This window comes from Scomber scombrus, chromosome 12 (genome assembly GCF_963691925.1).
Source record: "Scomber scombrus chromosome 12, fScoSco1.1, whole genome shotgun sequence".
In the NCBI taxonomy this organism is placed as follows: domain Eukaryota; kingdom Metazoa; phylum Chordata; class Actinopteri; order Scombriformes; family Scombridae; genus Scomber; species Scomber scombrus.
The window spans coordinates 10,535,314-10,555,805 of record NC_084981.1 but is presented as its reverse complement, the minus strand read 5'-3'; the positions used below and the strand labels follow the sequence as shown (position 1 = coordinate 10,555,805).

The 20,492-nt window shown below is 39.9% G+C and overlaps 1 protein-coding gene across 2 annotated transcripts in view; it reads right to left on the bottom strand.

Annotated features, from left to right (window-relative positions):
- Positions 1 to 9,963: 9,963 nt before the first annotated feature.
- macrod2 (mono-ADP ribosylhydrolase 2) overlaps positions 9,964 to 20,492 on the bottom strand; it is a 422,519-nt gene continuing 411,990 nt past the window's right edge. Inside the window, exons 16-18 of one of the 2 annotated variants that reach the window (XM_062430213.1) lie at positions 13,558 to 13,596; positions 12,940 to 13,011; positions 9,964 to 10,839 (exon numbers count right to left, since the gene is read on the bottom strand). In XM_062430213.1, coding sequence (XP_062286197.1) covers positions 10,817 to 10,839; positions 12,940 to 13,011; positions 13,558 to 13,596 — 134 coding nt within the window. In that variant the 3' untranslated portion in view covers positions 9,964 to 10,816. The remainder of the gene's footprint in view (positions 10,840 to 12,939; positions 13,012 to 13,557; positions 13,597 to 20,492) is intronic. The other variant, XM_062430214.1, reaches the window with a different exon arrangement.

Genomic DNA, 20,492 nt, shown 5'->3' with positions numbered 1-20,492 from the left:
GTTTGTTTAATCTCTGCTGTTTTTTTTCTTTGTGTGTCTTTTTTCTCCCTGCATGGAGGAATAAATGAGCCAATTAACAGTGAATAAGAAAATCTCTCAGTATATTGAAGTTTGAGGTGTTTTGTGAGTTGCATCTCGCAGAGAAGCTGTGGCATTTTGTGACAGGGAAGCTTTAAGAGTGGTGTTTGGTGTAACTTTAATCATCTCTATCAGCTCGTTTGTATTGTTAGCACCTCACCGCCTGGCTCAGGCAATTTGACAGTGATGCTAAATGAATCATCTATTTATTAATGGAGTTCATACTAATATGAGTACTGCTATGAGAATGTATCAACACCAATGTTATGGAACAGTTTTCCTATTTACTGTCATAGCCAATGAGAGTGAAAATCCTCAGTTTTAATGAGTTGTGAGGAATATACTGTGAGCTATACAGCTTAATGAGGATGAATGGTATAAAGAGGACGAAGTAGGACGGATGACAGTCAAACAAGGAGAGGGACACTGACGAATCACCTTACACGTTGTCCTTTACCCTACAACAGCACTGCACTGGTTTGCAGGTATGATTAGTGTACCTATGTGTAACCGTCCACACTTCATCTCTGAATGATTGGTTGCGAAATGGCACATTTAAATTGCCTGCTGTGTTGAAGTGATTTCCCTGCCTACCTTGATGCCTATTTTGTTATGGAAATTCTGCAAACATTAACATAACCAGCAGGAGTTCAGAATAGAAAATAATGAATCCTGGTGGGAAGGAACAGCACTCTCCACCCTTATCTGTGAATTAATAAATACACATACGGTATGTACCTAAGGTTCACACCATGTGCACTCCAACCTATGCTTACCACACTGGATGGCTGCTCCGCATTGTCAACTGAGGTCCTCATTGGCACATATGTTATTGAGAAAGGTGGTTTGCAGATGCTTCCGAAACGAGCGTGTCACCCTAACCGCCTAATGGTCTGATATCCCTGTTTTGCCCTTTCACAACAGGAGCAGCAGCATATTTTAAGTAAAAGGACCACCACTTGGCAGCTACCATTATCGGGATCAGTTGGAGGTGTCATTACTACACTGTAGCTCACTTGTGAAATGCTTGTAGTGGATTGCAATGCATCGCAACGGTGCTTACCTTTTTATCATATGCTCTGAAATGTTTTTATCATTAAATCAACTCATAACCGAACCATTTGTACATTTCCTCAGCAAATGAGCCGAACTAAATTGGACACAGAGGATGCGATGGCCCATTCACTTTTCTGTGTTCAGTAGCTAAACTCCATTCACCTGATTCTGAATGCAAACAGGGCCTTACTCACTACAGCTTGTTGCTACGGCAACAGCTCTCAGAAACAGTGGAGGACCCCGAAGGCTCCGTCAGTGCTGACAGGCAGGGTGCTGAAATGCAAAAGCAATCAAGCTTATCTGTTTTCTCGTGATGTGATCTCAAATTTGTTTGGGAAAATAATCAAGTTAATGTAATTCTCCACAGCGTTGTCGACAATCAAACAAAACTAAAAAATAAGGCAGTAAAGCTACCCGTAGATTATATGTGACACAGAGGATTCTGTGTTGAATTGCAGCAGATTTTTTTACTTCAAGTTTGTGGCAACTTTTTTGGCAAGAGTGATCACTATGGTGGCCAAGAAGTTGCCCGGAGTGGTTGGGTTAATCACACAGGGAGAGGCTGCTGCCAGGACTCATTTGAATGGCTCTTAAGACAGTGACTCATTCTGTTGATTAGTGCTGTGAGTTTGCATATCTGCAGGAAAACACATAAAATCAACACAATAAGCACACACACACTCACATAGTCAAATTAGTGATAATTCTTTCACTTATTTGGATAAACCATTTCACCATAACACACTCTGCTGTGCATTACAGGGTTTCAGGAATCATTACATCAGATTAATGCTGTATATAAAATGCACTGATGTTTCTGTAAACACCAATTTAATCAAAAATACTCCAGACTCAATTTCATGGAGCTCAAGAATATATAAGCCATTCCCGGAAGGTTCCTGGCAAATTCCACAGGTTTGTCAAATATATGATCCATTAAAATATATATATATTTTTTTACATCTTGTGACAGATGAGAAACATTAAGTGGAATACAGCATTGCCAACCTGATGGTATTAAATTCTCATGATTCCCTGGAGAACTTCTTTATCAAAGACTATATATAATTATTTGTCTCTTTTATTTATATTAATAAAAGAGATGAATAATTACAAAGATGAAATTGACTATTAAATAAGTGAAATACATGAATAATTAAACAAATATGAAATTAATATATACCCAAATAAATCAGTATCCACTGAAATAAATAAACATTTGCTTATTAATTTAAAACTTTATTCCAATTTTAATGAATTCCAAGTATCTATTTGCAGACTAGCTCTTTTTTCCCCTTTCTTTTTCCTCCCTCAAACGTCTCTTTTATGTCACGGCGTGTTTATTTCAGGATGACACTTACTTGTCAATCAACCTCTGGGGACGGGATCAACAATTATGACTGGCTGCTTCGTTTCTCAGCAGAGATTCAGACAAAAGCTACTGAGTCAGTCAGTCAAAAACCTAGTGAGAAACACTTTATCTCAGTGTCAGCCTGAAATAAATACATGCACATTGGGAAAATTTCCCTTAAACCCAGCACAGATTTGGTATCTATATTAGAACCCAGTGTTGAACTGTCATTGTGAATGATGTACCTGCAGTATCATTTATTTAGATTCTACTTTTACAATATATTTATTCTTCAGGAAGGAAGGTCAAACTGCTCCACAGGCTCAGAAGAGAGCAAGTTGCTCAACTGAATGCTAGTCATACTTGAATCCCCCCCCCCTGAAGAATAGCATTACAAAACAGTGAATGCCGAATTGCCACACCATGTAAGACTACATAGCACTATCAAGGAGAGAAGCCTGTAAGAGAGAATAATGATAGTTTCATATTTTACCTTCAGCTCTACCATCACACACAGGTGAAGCTCTTTAACGGTGATGCTGATGACAGAGTGGGTGAGGAGTGGTGTTACTGTTGCCCTTTGAGGTATGAGCATGTGAAAGTACATGCAAATATCCGTATATAAAGAGGCAGAGATGAGTAGTGAAGTCAACAGAGTCCTTTTAGAGAGCCCTCTGTCTGTGATAACAGAACAAGTTATATGAAAATTAACTCTCTCATTCCCTTTCTTTGATACTGTGTGGCTGATTTATTGGTCTGACCAGCTCAGGCAGAATCACCTTTGAACTCTCCAATGTCCAGATAATTGGTAAGAGTAAGAGAAGTTTAGTTGTTGTTGTTGTTGTTGTTGTTGTTGTTGTTGTTGTTTGTATAACTGCATGGTGAACAAAGACAAGCAGCAGAGCAGGAAGGACGCTGGACAGGGATAGGCAACATTTTCAGCCAGTCGATTGTTATACTTGGCCTGCTTGTCAAATTAGTTTCAGCAGATTGTGCTTACAGCGCTGTCCACATTATTTCTGGTCTACTACTTTTTGTCACCACCAGCTTCTATGAACTGCAGTGATTGTTACTTCTTGTCATTAAGCCACAGAGTTGAGCAGGTGTCCTTAATTTCCTCATATCAAGAAGTTTAAATGATGCCTGTTAGTTCTCACTAATTCTTGTCACAGCATTAACACTATAAGCCCATTATTAAGGTAATGTGGTTAGTGTGATGTGTGTGTTTTGGTAACACATGCATGACTGTGGCTGACAAAGATGAACCTGCTTAGAAAGAAGAAGCAGCTTTATCACAGGAGTGCAAACTGAGGCATTAGAGACGTTGTCTCTTTGATAATTTATTAATAAACTTGTTAATGAACATGTTCTCAAGTGCTACCTTACCCAAACTGCTGGCATGTCTTTCAACAACATATCATCAGTTGGAGAGAAAGCCAGAGAGAATCACTGCAGATTCCCAATGGGGAAAGTGTACTGTTCAAGCCTTAATTGTAAGTTTGTAAAACACAATTAAAACATAATTCGACAGCTAATTGGGATCTAGTTAAAATAGCGCCACTTTAAAATGTTGATTCAAATGTTGCTATTACAAATACAGTCTATATTCCATACTGAACCTTTAACTATTTGCATAAATCGCTGTTGGGCAGAAACCTTGTATTTCCATATTTCTTCATTTGAATTAGTTTTTCATAAATCAATGCTATTGCATCCTATATGTTTGTGTATGGGTTTTACAAATATCTAACTGATGAAAAGTATTAAAAGTAGCTTGTGACTAAATATCATTACCCCATTGGGTCTATTTGATATTTTCATTTCCTGAAAAGTAACAGTTTTGGACATACAAGGTTTGCGTACAACAGCGACGATAAAAGACATATTATTGTGCCATTTATTAAAAATATACTAACTTTTGAAAAATTGGGAAACTTAAAAAAACACGACTGACCCCAGTTCCCCTGGAGTTTTGTTGGTTTTCTAAGTATTTGTAGTTAAGTGCATTCACAGTAGCTGACTGGAGTGAGAAACAGCACGGCTCCAGGCCCCCCTGCGCCTCCCCTCAGCTTGACATGTAAGTTCCTGATCTTTAAACGCACTGCTGATTCATTCCCAGCATCCCTGGACACTCCGAAAAATAAGGTGACATTTTGCTTAAGTGAGTTAGAGAACATCAGCATAATCAACCTGCTCACAAAGTTACAGCTAAATAAGCCTAGTGCATTTATTAATGTCCAGTTTAATTACTGAGCTTTTAAGACCCAATGCTTTTCATTTCCTTTCATTAGGCTCTCTGGGTGTGTTTTTTTCTTTCCGCCTGTTGAAAAAAAGATATGGGAAAAAAATTAATGACTTCTGAAGTAAATCCATTAATAGGGGAAACAACACGTTGAATCACTTCTTTCCCAGATGCACTGTTTATAAAGAGACGTTATTTAAATCTCTTATTTTAATTTACTAAAAAAGGAGCATATTGCACACAAACACATTTATTTATTTAGATGTAATCCAAAATTAAGCTTGTTCACAAACATAAAAGCTTTGACCTATCAGATAATGAGGACAATTCTGAGCTAATGATGGCAATTTAACCAAGGCTTATCAACAGATATTGTTGATGGGTCTCCAAATAAATTAAATACAGGACCTTATACTGGGCCCGGCTGCTCTTTATCAGTTGTGGTTGTGAGCAGTTTATCCCATATAACAGTTAAATAACTTTATTGTTACACAGCCGCTGCACACACATTAGTTTCATCCCCAAGTGAAACAGGTTTCACTCATATTATTCTGAACCGAAATATATTTTGTTTTTAAAAACAGAAGTAAAATGAATTCAGGTGTGGATGTCACTCTTGTGGATTATCACTAAATTGTTATTCTGAGCAAGCTGGTGAGAAAAAAAATCATCAGAGAAAACTTCAATGACTCCTGAGGCCAGATGCATAAAACTGTGTAAATTCATGACTAAAACTGTGAGCACGCATAAAGCTATTGTCAGAATTATAAAACCGTGCATAAGCATTGTTGTGTTTACAATTCTCAGTTGATCAGTGCTTTCGGACTGGAGGTACTTTTTAAGGAACTGTTGGAGGAACTAATCCTTTTTGTTGTGTCCGCAATGCAGCAACTTGGACCAATCATAGCTCTTACAACGTTGTTTGATGGACTGTTTTAGCTCCTTCAGGGAAAGGTACAGCACAAGAGGAACCTTAAGTGTATGGCGATTGGTTGAGAAGTACTTTAAATTTGACATATTATACTTGGGAAAAGGGAACGAAAGAATTACAAATATATGTTTAGGATCATGTCGGTTGCTAGTAAAAAAGCCGTTACCAGGAAGTGGCTGAAGACAGAGGCACCTCAGATGGAGGATTGGGTTGAAGTAATGCACAATATTTATATGATGGAATGGTTGACTTTTTCGGTCAGATCAGAAACGGGTAAATTTAAGAATTTCTGGAAAAACTGGGTAGACTTTGTATCACCACTCAGATCAGACTTTATTGAGTAATAATATTGTATCCTATAAACCCCTTGGTTTTAGCTACAGACTTTATATTGTTCATTTAGTCACATGATTATAAGTTTTTCAATGTCTTCCATTAAGAGGAAAAGGACTGTGTAAGAACTATAAATGAGATTATGTCTGGTTATGGTTTGCATCTCCTGTAGGAGTTCTTGTACTGCATTGTATGTCTAGAAGACATTATACAGGATGTAATGTGTGGAAGAAATTATGTATTTTGATATCAATAAAAAGATAATTAGAAAAAAAGGGAAAAAGAAATCCCTGACACACAACAGTTTGGATCATGGTGTCCTCAATCTTGTTGTTTTACCTTCTGCAAAAGTGACATTGCTATACCAACTGCCAGGCGACTTATGACACCTCGGCTTTCTTATTGGCGGCGTGAATATAGACAGAAAAAAGCCCTTCAAGATATGTAGTTCTCAGGGGAGTTTCCCAGTGGGTAGCTCCTCTCAGGGAGTCCCCAGAGAGGTTTGGTCCAAAAACGTCTATTGTTGCATTGGGCACACACGCACTAGCCTAATTTCCACCCCCACAATTATCCATGAATGGATAAAACCACCCTTAACCAGCCAATTTCATATCAACATGCTGTCTACTCCATCAGTCTATATACCTGTTAATGAAACAAGCGGGGAATAAGACAGGGAGTTTCACAGATTACATTGCACCAGCAAGGTCCTCCAACTGCAGACAGCTGTCATTATTCACAGCTGTGCAGCTCTTTATAACATTTATATCATTAATTCACCTCATGGACTGTAAACCATCTACAGCAGTGATATCTCAGAAATGCGATCAATGATTAGTTTGTAGCACTCATATCGAAACCGATTTTACAAGGTGTGACACAAGCAAAGATAAAATAAAAATAATATTAACAGCAAAGTACAATGGTGTATATGAAAGGAATGATAAAATGAATCACACAAAAATGATTAATTTTTAGGTTGGTAAATGAGATGTCTGTGTCAACACAGAGTCAGTGCAGCTGGCTATCAAGCCAAACAGACAATGTTTTACTAAAAGCTTCCGTCTCTCACCTTTTATATTTCATCTCCACCTCATCACATCACCCTAAAATCGCTTTTGAAAAATGTGTATGCCTGACTTGAAGAATGTGTGAGGTGCGCATATTCTTTGCTTATCAAAACCAGTTTATGAAATGGCGTATATTGTTTTTGTGTTTACGCATGCATGTGTATGCATCTGGCTCCAGGCTTTGTTAATCTTAAATTACAGCTCAGTGAGCACAAAAGTAAGCTTTTTCTTCTTTAAAAAAAAAAAATAGGAATACTGTGTTAGAGACACAATAGTTTGTCTGGCTTCATCTGTAGCTACAATAGCTATAATAATAGTAAGAATTTACCATATCACCTGAATAAGCACATTATCAAGTTGATAATTAGAGCAACAACAGAGAGCAGGAGAGAGATAAAAATGTGTTTATTTAATCCTCTTTCTCTTCAGTTCTCTTGTCATTAGGGGGCCATCAGCATGAGACAAACGTGTTCTTTCAGTCAGACAACAAATGTAATCTGCATAACCGTCTTGTGCTGGTGGAGTCTAATCGACGTATTCTCACTTGTTCAAAGCAAACTAGCAACGCGGCAAGTCAATTTCCTTTCAACATTTCAGTGGCTCACCCTGCCTTTGAAGACAGGCATCCATAATGAATGGCGTCAATTTTCATCCCAATTAGAGTGTTTATCTCGGCTTAGTTCACCTATAGTGTTGTCTTTGCCTCTTGTGGGGGCAATGAATTTTCATGAAGGACAAACACTGTACTTCAGATAAAAACAGCTTATCTTGTGCTGGGATTTAAAGCTTTAGAGCTGGAATTATTTTTCTCCAATTTGTTTGTGCTGTGTTTACAACGCCGGGTCGCCGTAGTGTGGCGGGAAGGTGGAGGAAAGTGGGAGGAGTTAGCAGCGGGAGTGTGGTGGGGGAAGCTGAAAGAGGAGGCAGAGAGAACATGGTAATGCGTGTTTGTATAAGAAGAGGTCTACCGAGCTTTCATCTGGAAAATGAAATAAACGGAGCACATCACATCATATCAGCCAACAGTGCCTTGATAAGACCTGTCAGATAGACACTGACAAAAGCATGGCTGCTACACAGGTCAATCAAAGCTGCTACACAAATTCTCTATCAGGTGGTTTAATGTGCACATACAGATGAAGCATCTGTGAGGTGTTATGGCAGTGCTGTTATGCAGTAAATGAACAAATCTCAGCCTTGCAACTCTAATGAAAGACAGAAAATCCAACAATGTTAGGTTTAAACTAAGACGGCAGGGTGTTTTGGTGGAATAGGCGGTTTGTTATTTTTGTATTGAAGTGTTTTGTATGCCAAGGAGCTGGTGCAAAACAGCAAGCCTGTGCGATGAAGCCGTTTCCCCTGACACTACCTACTTTTCAAGTCCAGGGAGCCCTCCGCTGTGACATGCAACATTTAAATGAAGTCATTAAAATTTAAACCGTCTCCGTTCCAGGGACAATCACTCCTGACATCTGCTTGGCATGCGACAACTTAATGGAACGTAAACATGGTAGCTGTTAAAGCGATGTGAAACTTGTTGGGGTTTTTTTCCCCATCAGTTTTTCACACCAACAGATGAGAAACCTGTTGTTGATCATTTTTCTGCTATTACTGTGTATCGTCCGATAACAATGGCTGAATATTCAGAGGCAAAAACCCGAGTTTGTATTGCTCTTTTTAACCCATTAATAAACAACTCTCATGACAGGATAATGGTTAAAATACCACATTCCTGTATTTGATTGAAGCTCCTGTGGTGTAAAAGCATGAGACATGTTTCTATGCCTTTTGTTGGGATGAACAGGAGTATTTTCAGAATTCTTTTTGTTTATCTTATCTGTGTTTGACTGTATTTGCAGAGGTCTAAAGGATTTACTGCAAACTTTAACTCCTAGATTGTAGAAACTTGAAGCTTGATTACAACATCTATAAAGTTAAAGTGATCGAACCAGTTTTGAATCTGTTCCAGTCTGGAGATAAAATCGTATACACAATATTTTAATCACTTATAATATAGACACTAGCCAGACTTTTATATGTGTTTTTGGCTGTGAAGGCTAAAAAAAAGGAAAATAATTTCCTTTGAGAGCTGCTGAATCTTCGATAACAAACTCCTTGTGAGGTCTCTGGCCATTAGTGAGTTTCTCAGAAGGAGGGGAGAGCTCTGGGGTGAGAGGGTCTGCCAGATATGTCTCCTCATTTGATACATGAGAGAGCCAAAGGGCCAGAGAGGCAGCATGCTGGAGATCACAGGACAGACTAATTGTTTCTTTCTATCCAGAGACAAACGACTGATCTGCTCTGTTACAGATTTCACATGTTTGAGCTGAGGGGGGAAAATAACTATATCAGTTGCAACTGGAAGTAAATAAATATTAGCAAATGTCCTAAAGACAGACAAGGTACACATAAACTGAGACATGGCTTCCACCTTAAACTTTATTAGTTGTTTCTGTTATAGTTTAGCAAAGCAAACATCAAAGTATGAAGGCATCATTTCATAGAACTTTAATTCATCTGATCTTTATTATGGCACCACTGAAAGTAATTCATGAATCCTACTGACATTTAAAAGAAAACCATTTTTTTTCTTCTTTAAATCAACTGAGGAAAAAAACCAAGAAACCATTTGACGACAAGTATTAGCCATTACATAATGTACTTAAAACTACAAATCATCTGCAAGCGTTACACAACCAAGAATTCATACTTGGACCACCTCCTTTTAAGTCTGTGATTGCGATTTTATAGTTTGATATGAAATAAGGCAGATTCCTTCGATACAATTAGACAATCTGGTAAGGAGACAAGCAAAAGCGAAGAGGACTGCAATTCCTGTTAATGTTGGTGAAGTTCAAAAGCAATTTTCTGGCATGCACTGGGAACTGCAAAAGAAAAAAGCGGGGTGAAGGGGGGGGGGGGATAACTAATCGATTTGTTAAAAGACACTCACATCCTCTTTAGTGTGCGTGGGCGTTGATGAACAGTTTCCTGGTAAAACGAGTTAAGCTGCAGTTACAGCAACGGCTGAGATCAGACACGATCAGTGATGTTCATAGATGAAAGGCCTGGGAGTGGTAACACCGCCTCAGAGACCTTGGTCTGAATCAAGGTATTGACTGATTTGACTAAAACAAGGGAGCTGGAGCTGCAGTAGTGTGTGAAGAGACATGGCAGGTGTCAGTGTGTTGCACTCCGAAGAGGCTTTACGAAAAACAGGGTGTGTTGTCAAGATGATCTGCTGTTGAATGTCATCATGACTGTGGCGGCGTTAGTTGAGTAGTAAGAACAAAAGGATGGTTGATGTTAAGCATCACCAAGCCTGCAGTGTCAAAATGCAGGAGCTGTGGCGGTTGTCCTCTGACAGTGTCGCCATGCTCTCACAGTGGGTACAGATTAAATAAAAGAGACTTGAACCTGGTTTATCTCATCGCACGCAGCTGGAAAAATGATGTATGACTCTAACACACAGTGAGGTATGGCTCATCTTTTCTGGTTGATATGTTCAAGTCCTATAGTAAGGTTTTGTACATACATACATATACATACATACATAATTCAGGAATGAGGGAGTTTCTTTAACAAATTGGGAAAAGGCTAAATAAAGTTGGGAATGTGAGCATCTTGTGAGATACTGGTTGTCCTGGGCCAGTGTCAGAGCCCATACTGCCATGGGACAGTCTGACACCAGTGTAGTCGGCCTTCGCACAGTTTGCTGGCTGTCAGATGAGGTTGATTGTCCTTCCCTCAGCCGGTCATTCTTTCTTTTCAACAGTGTCTGGGACAGAAAACAAATTTTAAAGTCTGAATTTAGATTTTTGCACAGTAGAAGAATGCGTCAACATTAAATATTCAATACAGTGTCTTCAATATTACTGTGTGATGTTGGATTTCATGTTGTAGAGAAGTAGCAAAAAAGGCAACTGTGAATCTAAGATTTGACACTTTCATTGAGAACTATTTCCGCTATGCTGAAATGATCATTGCAACCCACAAAATGAAAGAAAATAAATAGAGCAGAAACAATTAGTTTAATCCATTAGCCTGTAGACAGAAAATGACTAGGCAGCTTATTGATAATTCATTAATAGTTGGAGTCAGAAATGCCAATTAAGGAGCTGTGCTTTTCTTTGCCTTATCTTATAGTAAACTGAATATCTTCTCACAATTTGTTTGACCAAGATAGTAATTGGTAAATCTAAAAGATGATCTTGCTTAGAGTCTTACTAGTAGTAAAGGTAAAGTGTAGTTTATCCTAAAGTTGGCTTTAGAAAGACTGTGTGTTTTTTCTCCATTAGAACCATGACTATGCTCATGATATTTTATAGTTATCTGTCTATATAGTAGAAGATACACTATATTCTCTGCAATAGAGTACAAGTGGACCTTTTTTGTGCTAATTACCAGCATATGTCATCAAAGTCATGTTTTTTATAGGACAGTCAAGGATATGGACATAAAAGACGGTAAAATTACACTTTTATATTATATAATTATTATATTCCCACTAGACCAAAGGTTATGAGGTCACCCAACATCATTAGACGACCTCCTCTGGGGACCTGGAATATCTATACCAAATTTCATGGCAATCTAATCAGTTGTCTTAAAGATATCTTACTCAGAACCAAAGTGCTGCACAGACTATGAATGATGCATCATCTCTTGGTAAATATTTAATAATAAACAAAGCAACAGCATGAGTCTGTAAAAGCCAATATAGAGTAATGACATTGATCATCACCCAAAGGTTTATTAAACTTCAATCTGTCATTTCCAAGAAACAGCGTGTGGACAGACAGAAGGAGAAACAGAGACTTGGACACTGAAGCTGAACATTGTCTCTATACTTGGGGATCACAAGAATCTTTAGTAGAGATTAAATAAGCCGGCAGCTTTGTTCAGGAAACAGGGCAGTCTGTTGTGATTGACCAGTGTCATCTGTTTTGATACTGTTCTCTAATTTAACTGCACGCTATGTACTAAGCAGCTTTCTTACACACCACCTGATCCACACGGTTGTTCGACAACAAGCTTTTTCTTCTCTGGTGCCGTGTCTGGCATTGTTTAAGCTCTCTCCTCTCTGCACCAACCCGTTTGTCTCTGCCAAGTTATTTCATATGCTGCTAGCCTGTCCTATTTATTCAACCCCGACAATCTGTTCACAACAGTTGCTTAATGATTTTTTTTTTTCCTACCTGGAAACTGTTCGATGCCTAAATCTGAATCCCATTCTTTGGCTCAAAAACTCTAGAGCCACACACACAGAACAAATGCAAAAAAATTCACAGCGCTCTCTACAGATGTCTACATTGAAATTACATGCCATCTTATTAGCCCCGAATCTCAATGGAGACCTGAGAATAACAACAGTGTGGTATCCTTATAAAATATGATTTATTGGCATGATTATTGTCCCTACAGTCTGCGTTGCCTCCATGTTAAAATAATATGCATTGCGCACTTGATTTATTAAATGTCTGATAGTTGAGTTTGCGGGTAATTCATCACACTCAATCTCCAAAGACGTGCTGACACGTTTATACCAAAATATCAGGGTCATAGCTGTGGACCTGAAATGGGAAGAGAGGATTTACAAATGCATTTGGCCCTGGAGAAGCACGTACAAACTGCCTGGCTGCTGCTTACCCCTACAGAGACAAGGAGATGGAGACAGACGGGGAGGAGTGGATGGGGTTAGCGGAAGGAAAAAAAAAGAAGCGGAGACAAGGAGGGTGAAGCTGGGTAACACTCTGCTGCACAGCGCTGAGGCTTCTCCGGATGAAGTGAATTTTAATTCAGCAGCTGTGGCCACTAATAAGAATCCGCTTATAAATAGAGACGTGAGCAAGTGTGAGTGCTTCCTCCGTGCTCTTACCTTTGGACTGAATGCTGTCAGTTAAAACTGAGTCAGGTTCCTCTGAGATCTCGACATGATCTTTTATCTCCTCTAGACATGAGTAGCGGAGTGAAAAGAGAAGAATAGAGAGGGGAAGAGGGAAAATATGAAAGGCGATGATAATCAAACAATATGTTGCCCTTCATCCTGTGCAGGCAAGCATCAATTTACCTAAACAATCACTCAATCAAGCTGTTTATAGTTACATTGTTGCTAACAGGAACTTTCCGACATCAGAATATGACTGGATGTGAGCAACTCAATGTATAATAACAGTGTTTTTTGTTTTCAATCTCAACAAGAATCTACATTACAGCTCTGACTTCTGATGCCGGCTGGAGCTGCCTACCACTGAAATTTCAATACATCCAACATATAATCAGAGTGCTACTTCTTACTGTGATATTTTATGATTGTACGTAGGTATGTTGACAGAAATATCCACCCATAAGTAGAATAAGTAGAAAAGAAGGAAGTGGAGGAAGGGCTGTGGGCAGCAGACGGCAGGCAGGTTTCTGTTAAGTAGCAGGATTTCTGTGATGCGTCACAGCACCGATAGTGGGTAACTCAATGGGTAATAATAGGATATTTACTCACCTCCATTGCTGGTGCCAGTTTCGTTGTTCCCAGAGACATCTGAAATGTGGAGCACAGAGACGTAGACATGTTAGTCTTGAGTTAAAGTAAAGTCTAGTCTTGGTAGTTTTAGTCAAAATACTTTCTGCTCAAAAAACTAGATCCTCAAACTAGTCTGCTAATTTCAGAGTGACTTCATATTCATGGCCTTACATTTACATTTGTCATCATACTGATTGTACTTAACAGTCTCTCATGCCTGGAAATTCAGCGCTTTCCTAAAGAGTTATACTTCGAAAAAGAAGAAAACAAACAGGGAGAAGGGGAGCGAGGAGCGAGATGCATGCAAAATTAATTACAGACTGCCATCCCTGTAAGGCAGCCCGAGACTCCCCCACATCCTTCTTTCTCCCCCTTTTGTCCCCCCTGTTACCTCTGTAGTCACACAACTCCTTCTTCCTCACTCCCTGAGCAAACCTTGCCGCTTCCTCCCTTTGCAACAACAATCAACCAAACAAAGCATGCCGTAAAAATAGCCGCTCTCCCCAGGCAGTCTAGCGATGATGTAAACAAATACAAACTGCTTAGGCGTGATAGAAGAGAATGTGTAGAATTCAAAGTGTTCTGTATGTTTACAGCAACAAGTCTGCGGTCAAGGTTATTTCATCTCTCATAGAAACGCAGGTTCCTGGGTTGTAACTGAAGATGTAGATATACGTGCCAGGTTGCAGAGTAAATAGACAGCTTAGGCTTTACATACTGCCCTTTCTTCTCTGGCAATCAGGACCAGTAGTGCTGCCCGTTATGGAGAACATACGATATAATGCTTTACCGACATAAAACTGATTTAATCTGATGCAACAATTTGGAGTCAGGTTTCACTTCCCTGATGGAATAACAGTTCCCAAAAAGCAGGAAGGATGAGGCAACAAGGATCTCACCCTCATGTTTTCTTGGTTTTGTTCTGAGGCATGAAACCACCCAGGGATTCAAAACAACATTATCAGCAATCAGTAATAATAACAGTATACACACCAAGATAATTGCTGAGATTTTGGGAATGTGGCATCATTGCTAAAACAAAGTTAGTTAGGCCAAGAAATACAACAACTGTCATCATCTCAGCAGTTGTACACAAGTTTTCTGTAATGTGGGATTATTATGTATTTTGTGTTTTGCAGGTACTCACACTGTTCAGATAATCAGTTTTTCTTTTTGGCTTGTTGATGAACTCTGTTAACCTTGTGTTTCTTGTCCTTCTGTTGTAGCAATATGTTCCAAGATCTCTGCAATTATTTTGGTGAGTATAATGCTATTATACCTAATAGAGATAATGTCCAAAAACCATGATAATAAAAACCAAATTGTAATAAACTGGATTATCCTTTATTGGCTTCTGCTTTGTTATGAATTAATCAAAGAAGCAGATTGACCAACAGATTCAAATCTTCAGAGTGATGGAATAAATGAAAATGAAATGTACAGACACACATTGTGCCACATATGTACGGGAAGCGGACATATGGCGTCAATAGTGATAGTGATAAATTATGCATAGTACACATGAAATTATGTTTACTTTTTCAACTAATCGCATTAAGGATATTAAGGATGGTGCTGGAACATGTGGAATGTGCCTGATGTTGCGACACGTGTTGGAAGAGAACCTTCATCATATCCAAGCTAGCACAGCAATCTAATGCAGCAGCAGGAGCCCACTAAAGCACTGGCCTCATTCCAGATGCTGCTTTTTCTCTCTCTCTCTCTCTCTCTCTCTCTCTCTCTCTCTCTCTCTCTCTCTCTCTCTCTCTCTCTCTCTCTCTCTCTCTCTCTCTCTCTCTCTCTCTCTCTCTCTCTCTCTCTCTCTCTCTCTCTCTCTCTCTCTCTCTCTCTCTCTCTCTCTCTCTCTCTCTCTCTCTCTCTCACAGAGTCATACGACAGCCTGAGTGTTAGGGTAGCATCCCCTTCCTCTAATATCCAGCCCTTATCAAAACAAATCAAAAAGCTCAGATATTCAATTGATTGCGGCCCGAGCCAACGGCAACGATGGTCTGCCTCGCTCTCTAATTTGACTCTTGTGTGCTGACAGTAGAGGGGCTATCATTTAAGGGAGGATGCGAGTGTGCTGTGGTAAACACATAAACAAGATGGGGGGAAAGAGAAAAATGGCCCTCTGTCAAGGTTCTGGTGAAGGAGAGGCACAGAGGGATGATAAGGAAAATAGGAGAAAAACAGTAGACTGAATTGACTCCCTCAGCAGGAAACTAGACAGCTTACACTAGTTGTTCTCAAAGCCAGGACCAAGGACCCCTCCTCAGGGTCCTTGACTGTGTCTCTTGCTTGGAATTTTGGTTTGTAAATCATCAGTATGCATGGTACCTGAATTTGTGTATGGTCATAAAATATTTTGAGGATCTCACGATTACGGTACCAAAATGTGCATGAAACTGTGATTGCTAATGAAGGGTATCTGAACTGCATTTATTCCACACATATGAACTACCATCTGTTTATCATTTTTATCTGTTCAGATGACATGCTGTGTCAGTGCTGTATCCACAAGACTGATTTCCCAGTGAACACAGGTCACACAAGAGCTCAAAAACATTTAAAAACATTTCCCAAACTTTCACATTCTTAATTTTTTTCTTTTCACTTCAGCATTTCACAGGTTCAGTAAAAAGCATGGGGGAGAAAAACCCATCAGCACCTCAAGAGGGAGGATGAGAATATGTGTGTGTGTGTGTGTGTGCTCACATTTGCACACACAAGAGAAGGGAGAGGAAGGAAGAGAATTGGGCATAAGTCACCCCTGCATGCAGACAAGCAGAAAATTACATCCCCCCCACCTTCCATTCATTTATTAGACAAGAGGTAGTTAGCGTTTTGTTGGTCAGCATTAGTTGCACTGCACCACAATATTCGACCATGATAGACAATTTTAACTGGACAGCAATGTCAAGTTCATATTTTAAAGTTTCCTATTCATGAGCTATATATTTGATAAGCTGTAGCTTTTAGGGTTCATTTTCTCATTATTTTGCATCATCCTCGAAATGTATTTGTCACGATCAGCAGCAGTTCTTTTTTCCGCACCACTTTTAATGTTCTTGTCATTCCAACTCAGTCAGCCCACAGGGGAGGCAGTCCCTGTGGGTCACCCACATAGCAGCATGGGAACCGTTTCTGCTTAATGTTCCAGATAGGAGCCTTGGGCAGAACAGGAGGTTCCTTTTGTCCCAAAGCCACTGTCTTTTATTCAACTCCTCTTTCTTGTGCAGTGATAGAATAAAAATCGATGGAGGTGTGGAGGTGTAGAAGTGTCTGTGCCCTACAGTGTCAGTCCCCTGGGAGAATTTCTTCTGTTCATTTGATCCCCAAAGCGTAGTGTGGCGTGCTGGTCTGCTGTGTCTGAACAGGTGCTGGAGCTTTGATCCCAGCCAGCTACCACAGGTGTCCAGCTGCTCCCAGTCAAACAATGGACATGGCCCATCACAATCTCAATGCAGGAGCTTGTGACACTCATAAAAACCCTTTCATAGTAGCTTGCTATATTCTACTAAAGGACTGGGTGCTCAAATTGAATACATAACAAGTGAAAACCATTTACTGATTGAATCTCTTTCACTGATTGCACAAACTATTTCTATTTAGTTTGAGCTGTATATCTAAGAGGGGTCTTCTGGTATCTGCAGCTTGTATGACACAGAGGGCTGTTACTTCCTCACTAGCACTTCATCTTGAGAGAATAAGATAAGAAAATGTCAAGGTTAATACAAGTATCTATTGAGATGCCTCATTCCTTTCAGATGATGAGAGCAGAATTGATTTCAGAATGCAAACTAGGTGGTCTATGAGGGACTTGGTCCTGCTCTGCACTGGGCCATGTATATTAAACAAATATCAAAGAACCCCTCATTGAACTTTGCATGGACTAATAGGTTTGGGTCCGATATGCCTGCTGCAAAGATAATTAAAGACATCTCCCGGCTCAACCAAAACAAGAGCGGGTGGACCTCAACAAGTGCCCGACCAAAAGAATTAATGAGCTGGTAAATGTGGAAAGCAGCCCATTTTCATATGTTAATGTTAAGTTTGTATTGAAGGCTTGTGGAGATAGCTTAGCTGCATGAACTGCCACTCTCAAATCAGGAAAAAAGAATGTTATGTGGAAGAGAGAGAAGGGGGGTCAGCGTTTGATAGCCCGAGTTTTCTTTGCTATGAGATGGAACACTGTCTGACAATCCAAGCCAATTAAAGAGCACTGAGCTGTGACCTGCAGGGTAGGGAGACCAAAACAAGCCTGCTCAGTAAACACTTGACCGCCCCTCTCTATTGCTACCCCCCTGAAAAGCCAAGAGTCTTCATTAATATTCCGCCTTTCTTCTCCCTAAGAAAAGGCTGAGGGGTTGTGGACACTAAGTAGCATTGAGCTCCCCTGCGGGTTTTGGTAACCTTGCATTGGTGGCTGTGGTGGGGCAGCTCCAAGTTGGGTCAGGGTCCTCTAAACAGACTGAAAAGGCCCAAGCTCATTACACAGGCTTGGGCTATGCTTGACAAGATGAGAAAGTACTCTGAATGACTGAAAAGAGAACAGGACACCATCTGCTTTGGGGTTAAGCCACAACATCGTGAAAGTGAAGATGATTAGAAGGCAAAGAGAGACGGCGAGTGAAAAGAGAAGGCACAGTTGACGACATATGTTGCAAAAAATGAAGGAAAAAATGACCACTGGAGAACCTTTGATAAGACACAGAGTTGAAAGAAACAGTAAAGCCAGTAATAATAATAAATAATACATAAATATATTATAATATCTCCAATGGCTATGTCTCTCACTCTTGATCTCTCTTTTGTAGTCTTTTTTTATTCTCAATGTGTCCAGCGTATTCTGAGACACAGTCACAGTGGTTTGTCAGAGGACAAAAAAGGAGATAAAAAAAAGAGAGTGAGAACACGGAGATACACAGAGATGAAGGCAGTAAGTGAATAACTGATTAAGTGAAGAAGTGAGAGAGACAACACAAAAATAGACATGGAAGAGAAAATGCAAAAGAGGCCTCCCCCTGTGTGACCTACATACCTGCTAAACCTGCTGTCAGGGGTGGCCTGCTCTTCTCTCATCACTTGGTGAATTACTTTACATAATCTTAAGACTCTCCCTGCACAGTGAGCAGGCCTGCAGCAGGAAGTTGCCTGCTTCTGTCTCCAATACCTATTGTGATTTACTATATCAAGGCACAAGCAGATAGCAGAGTCTTGCAAAGGATTAGTTAATTTGACATAAAGGTGAAGTGGCTAAACCCTGTGATACATTAAAATGGGGACACACCACAGTTGGGGAATAAATAGAAGTAGCATGTTTATAGAGGAGGGCCTGAATGTTTGCGTGTCACAGAGGACAGAGGACACGGCTCGGGCCAACTGAGTGATTTGCAGTTATGAAGTGATGCCTCTTCTGGGCAGCTCAACGTTTTCTGCAGGAGATCATGGATCGGGCTGGTCAATATAATCAAAGTGCCCGTCTAGACTGAAGTAAAAGCCAGCAGCCCTGGCAGAGCAGCTGTCTATCACTGAAAGGTCAGCGAGAGAGCAGCTTGATTGGTAGACCTCAGTAGAGGAACTAAGTGAGTGTGTCAAAAAACAGAGAATGAAAATATTGCATCAGATTACTGTGACACTCATGACATATACTGCAGTATTTTACTGCGTTTTTCATAGCATATTATATCATATCATGCTGTATTGTATCATATTGTGTCACACCTTTAGTGAATTTATACATTAGAGAGAGCATTTAAAATCCAAAGGGATAAAGACTTTAAATCCCACTGTCATGTTTGCATGTCAAAGGCCATTACTGTCAGTCAGTATCTTACTTGGGTTGACTCTTGTCTCTAACGGAAGTAGTGCTACAATCAAATCTTCCTCACTGCCTCCAGGAGACAGGCAACCCATACAGAGATCACTCATCACTCAAACAGTGTCATGTGTGTGTTTGTGGGACAATGACACACACACACATACATTTGTTACATCTCTGCCGGCAGACAAATTCTCATTCTGCTCAGAGTTTATTCATTTGCCATTTTTGCGAACCAAACGGAGGGGTGGAGACAAGATAAGAGAGCTGATCAAAAGAGGAGCCTCAAAGGAAAACAGAAAAAGTGTGTCTGTGTAGCCTATTAGATGAGACCCCGTCTCTTTGAAGCGGGCCTCTGGGCCAGAGGTGACCAACATAATGGACGCCATGCACATTGTTGGTCTGCTCTCCATCTCCAGCTAAATGACCAGAGTTCTGTGTTTCTCATCAACAATAAGACAAAATGATGGAGGGTGCTGCCACGCTGAGGAATGATGGCAAAAAAACTAATTCACTCAGACTGCAAGGAATCAACAGACTGTGGAAGGATTACAGTATTTGAAAAGCAAGACTTCACATTTGCACCAGGAAACAAGGTTGATTTGATATCCAGTACACTACAATGAACATAAGTAAAAACAAGGAAACAAATTGAGTTTAAGAATGAAGAGTGATGCCAAATGGAGTTCGACGATAAAAGCTGTATCAATAGGAGTAAAGATAAGACTGTGGGTAGTCTCCTCATAGCCCTCGCACACAATGCCTCAGCAGGACTGTGATTGGTGTACCTGCTGCTCCTGGACTTTCACGGTCAGTGTGAAAAACTATAAAACACAAGCATAGCCTAATGTCTTTAGCCAGTGGAAGCTTGCTCCCTGAGGAGTCACTCAGTGTTACAGTATACAATCTTATGCCAAAAGTTAATTGTGTGCTGACAACTCTAAGCCACAGGAAAGACCACATTGCTCTCCAGAATTAGATTTACATCACCAGTGTCCCATTATTCACGAAAGACCAAGACAAAGGGGCACAAAACAACCACTTAAGCAAAGCTTTAATTTCTTTTTGCTGTTGTAGATGAAGGAATATAAAT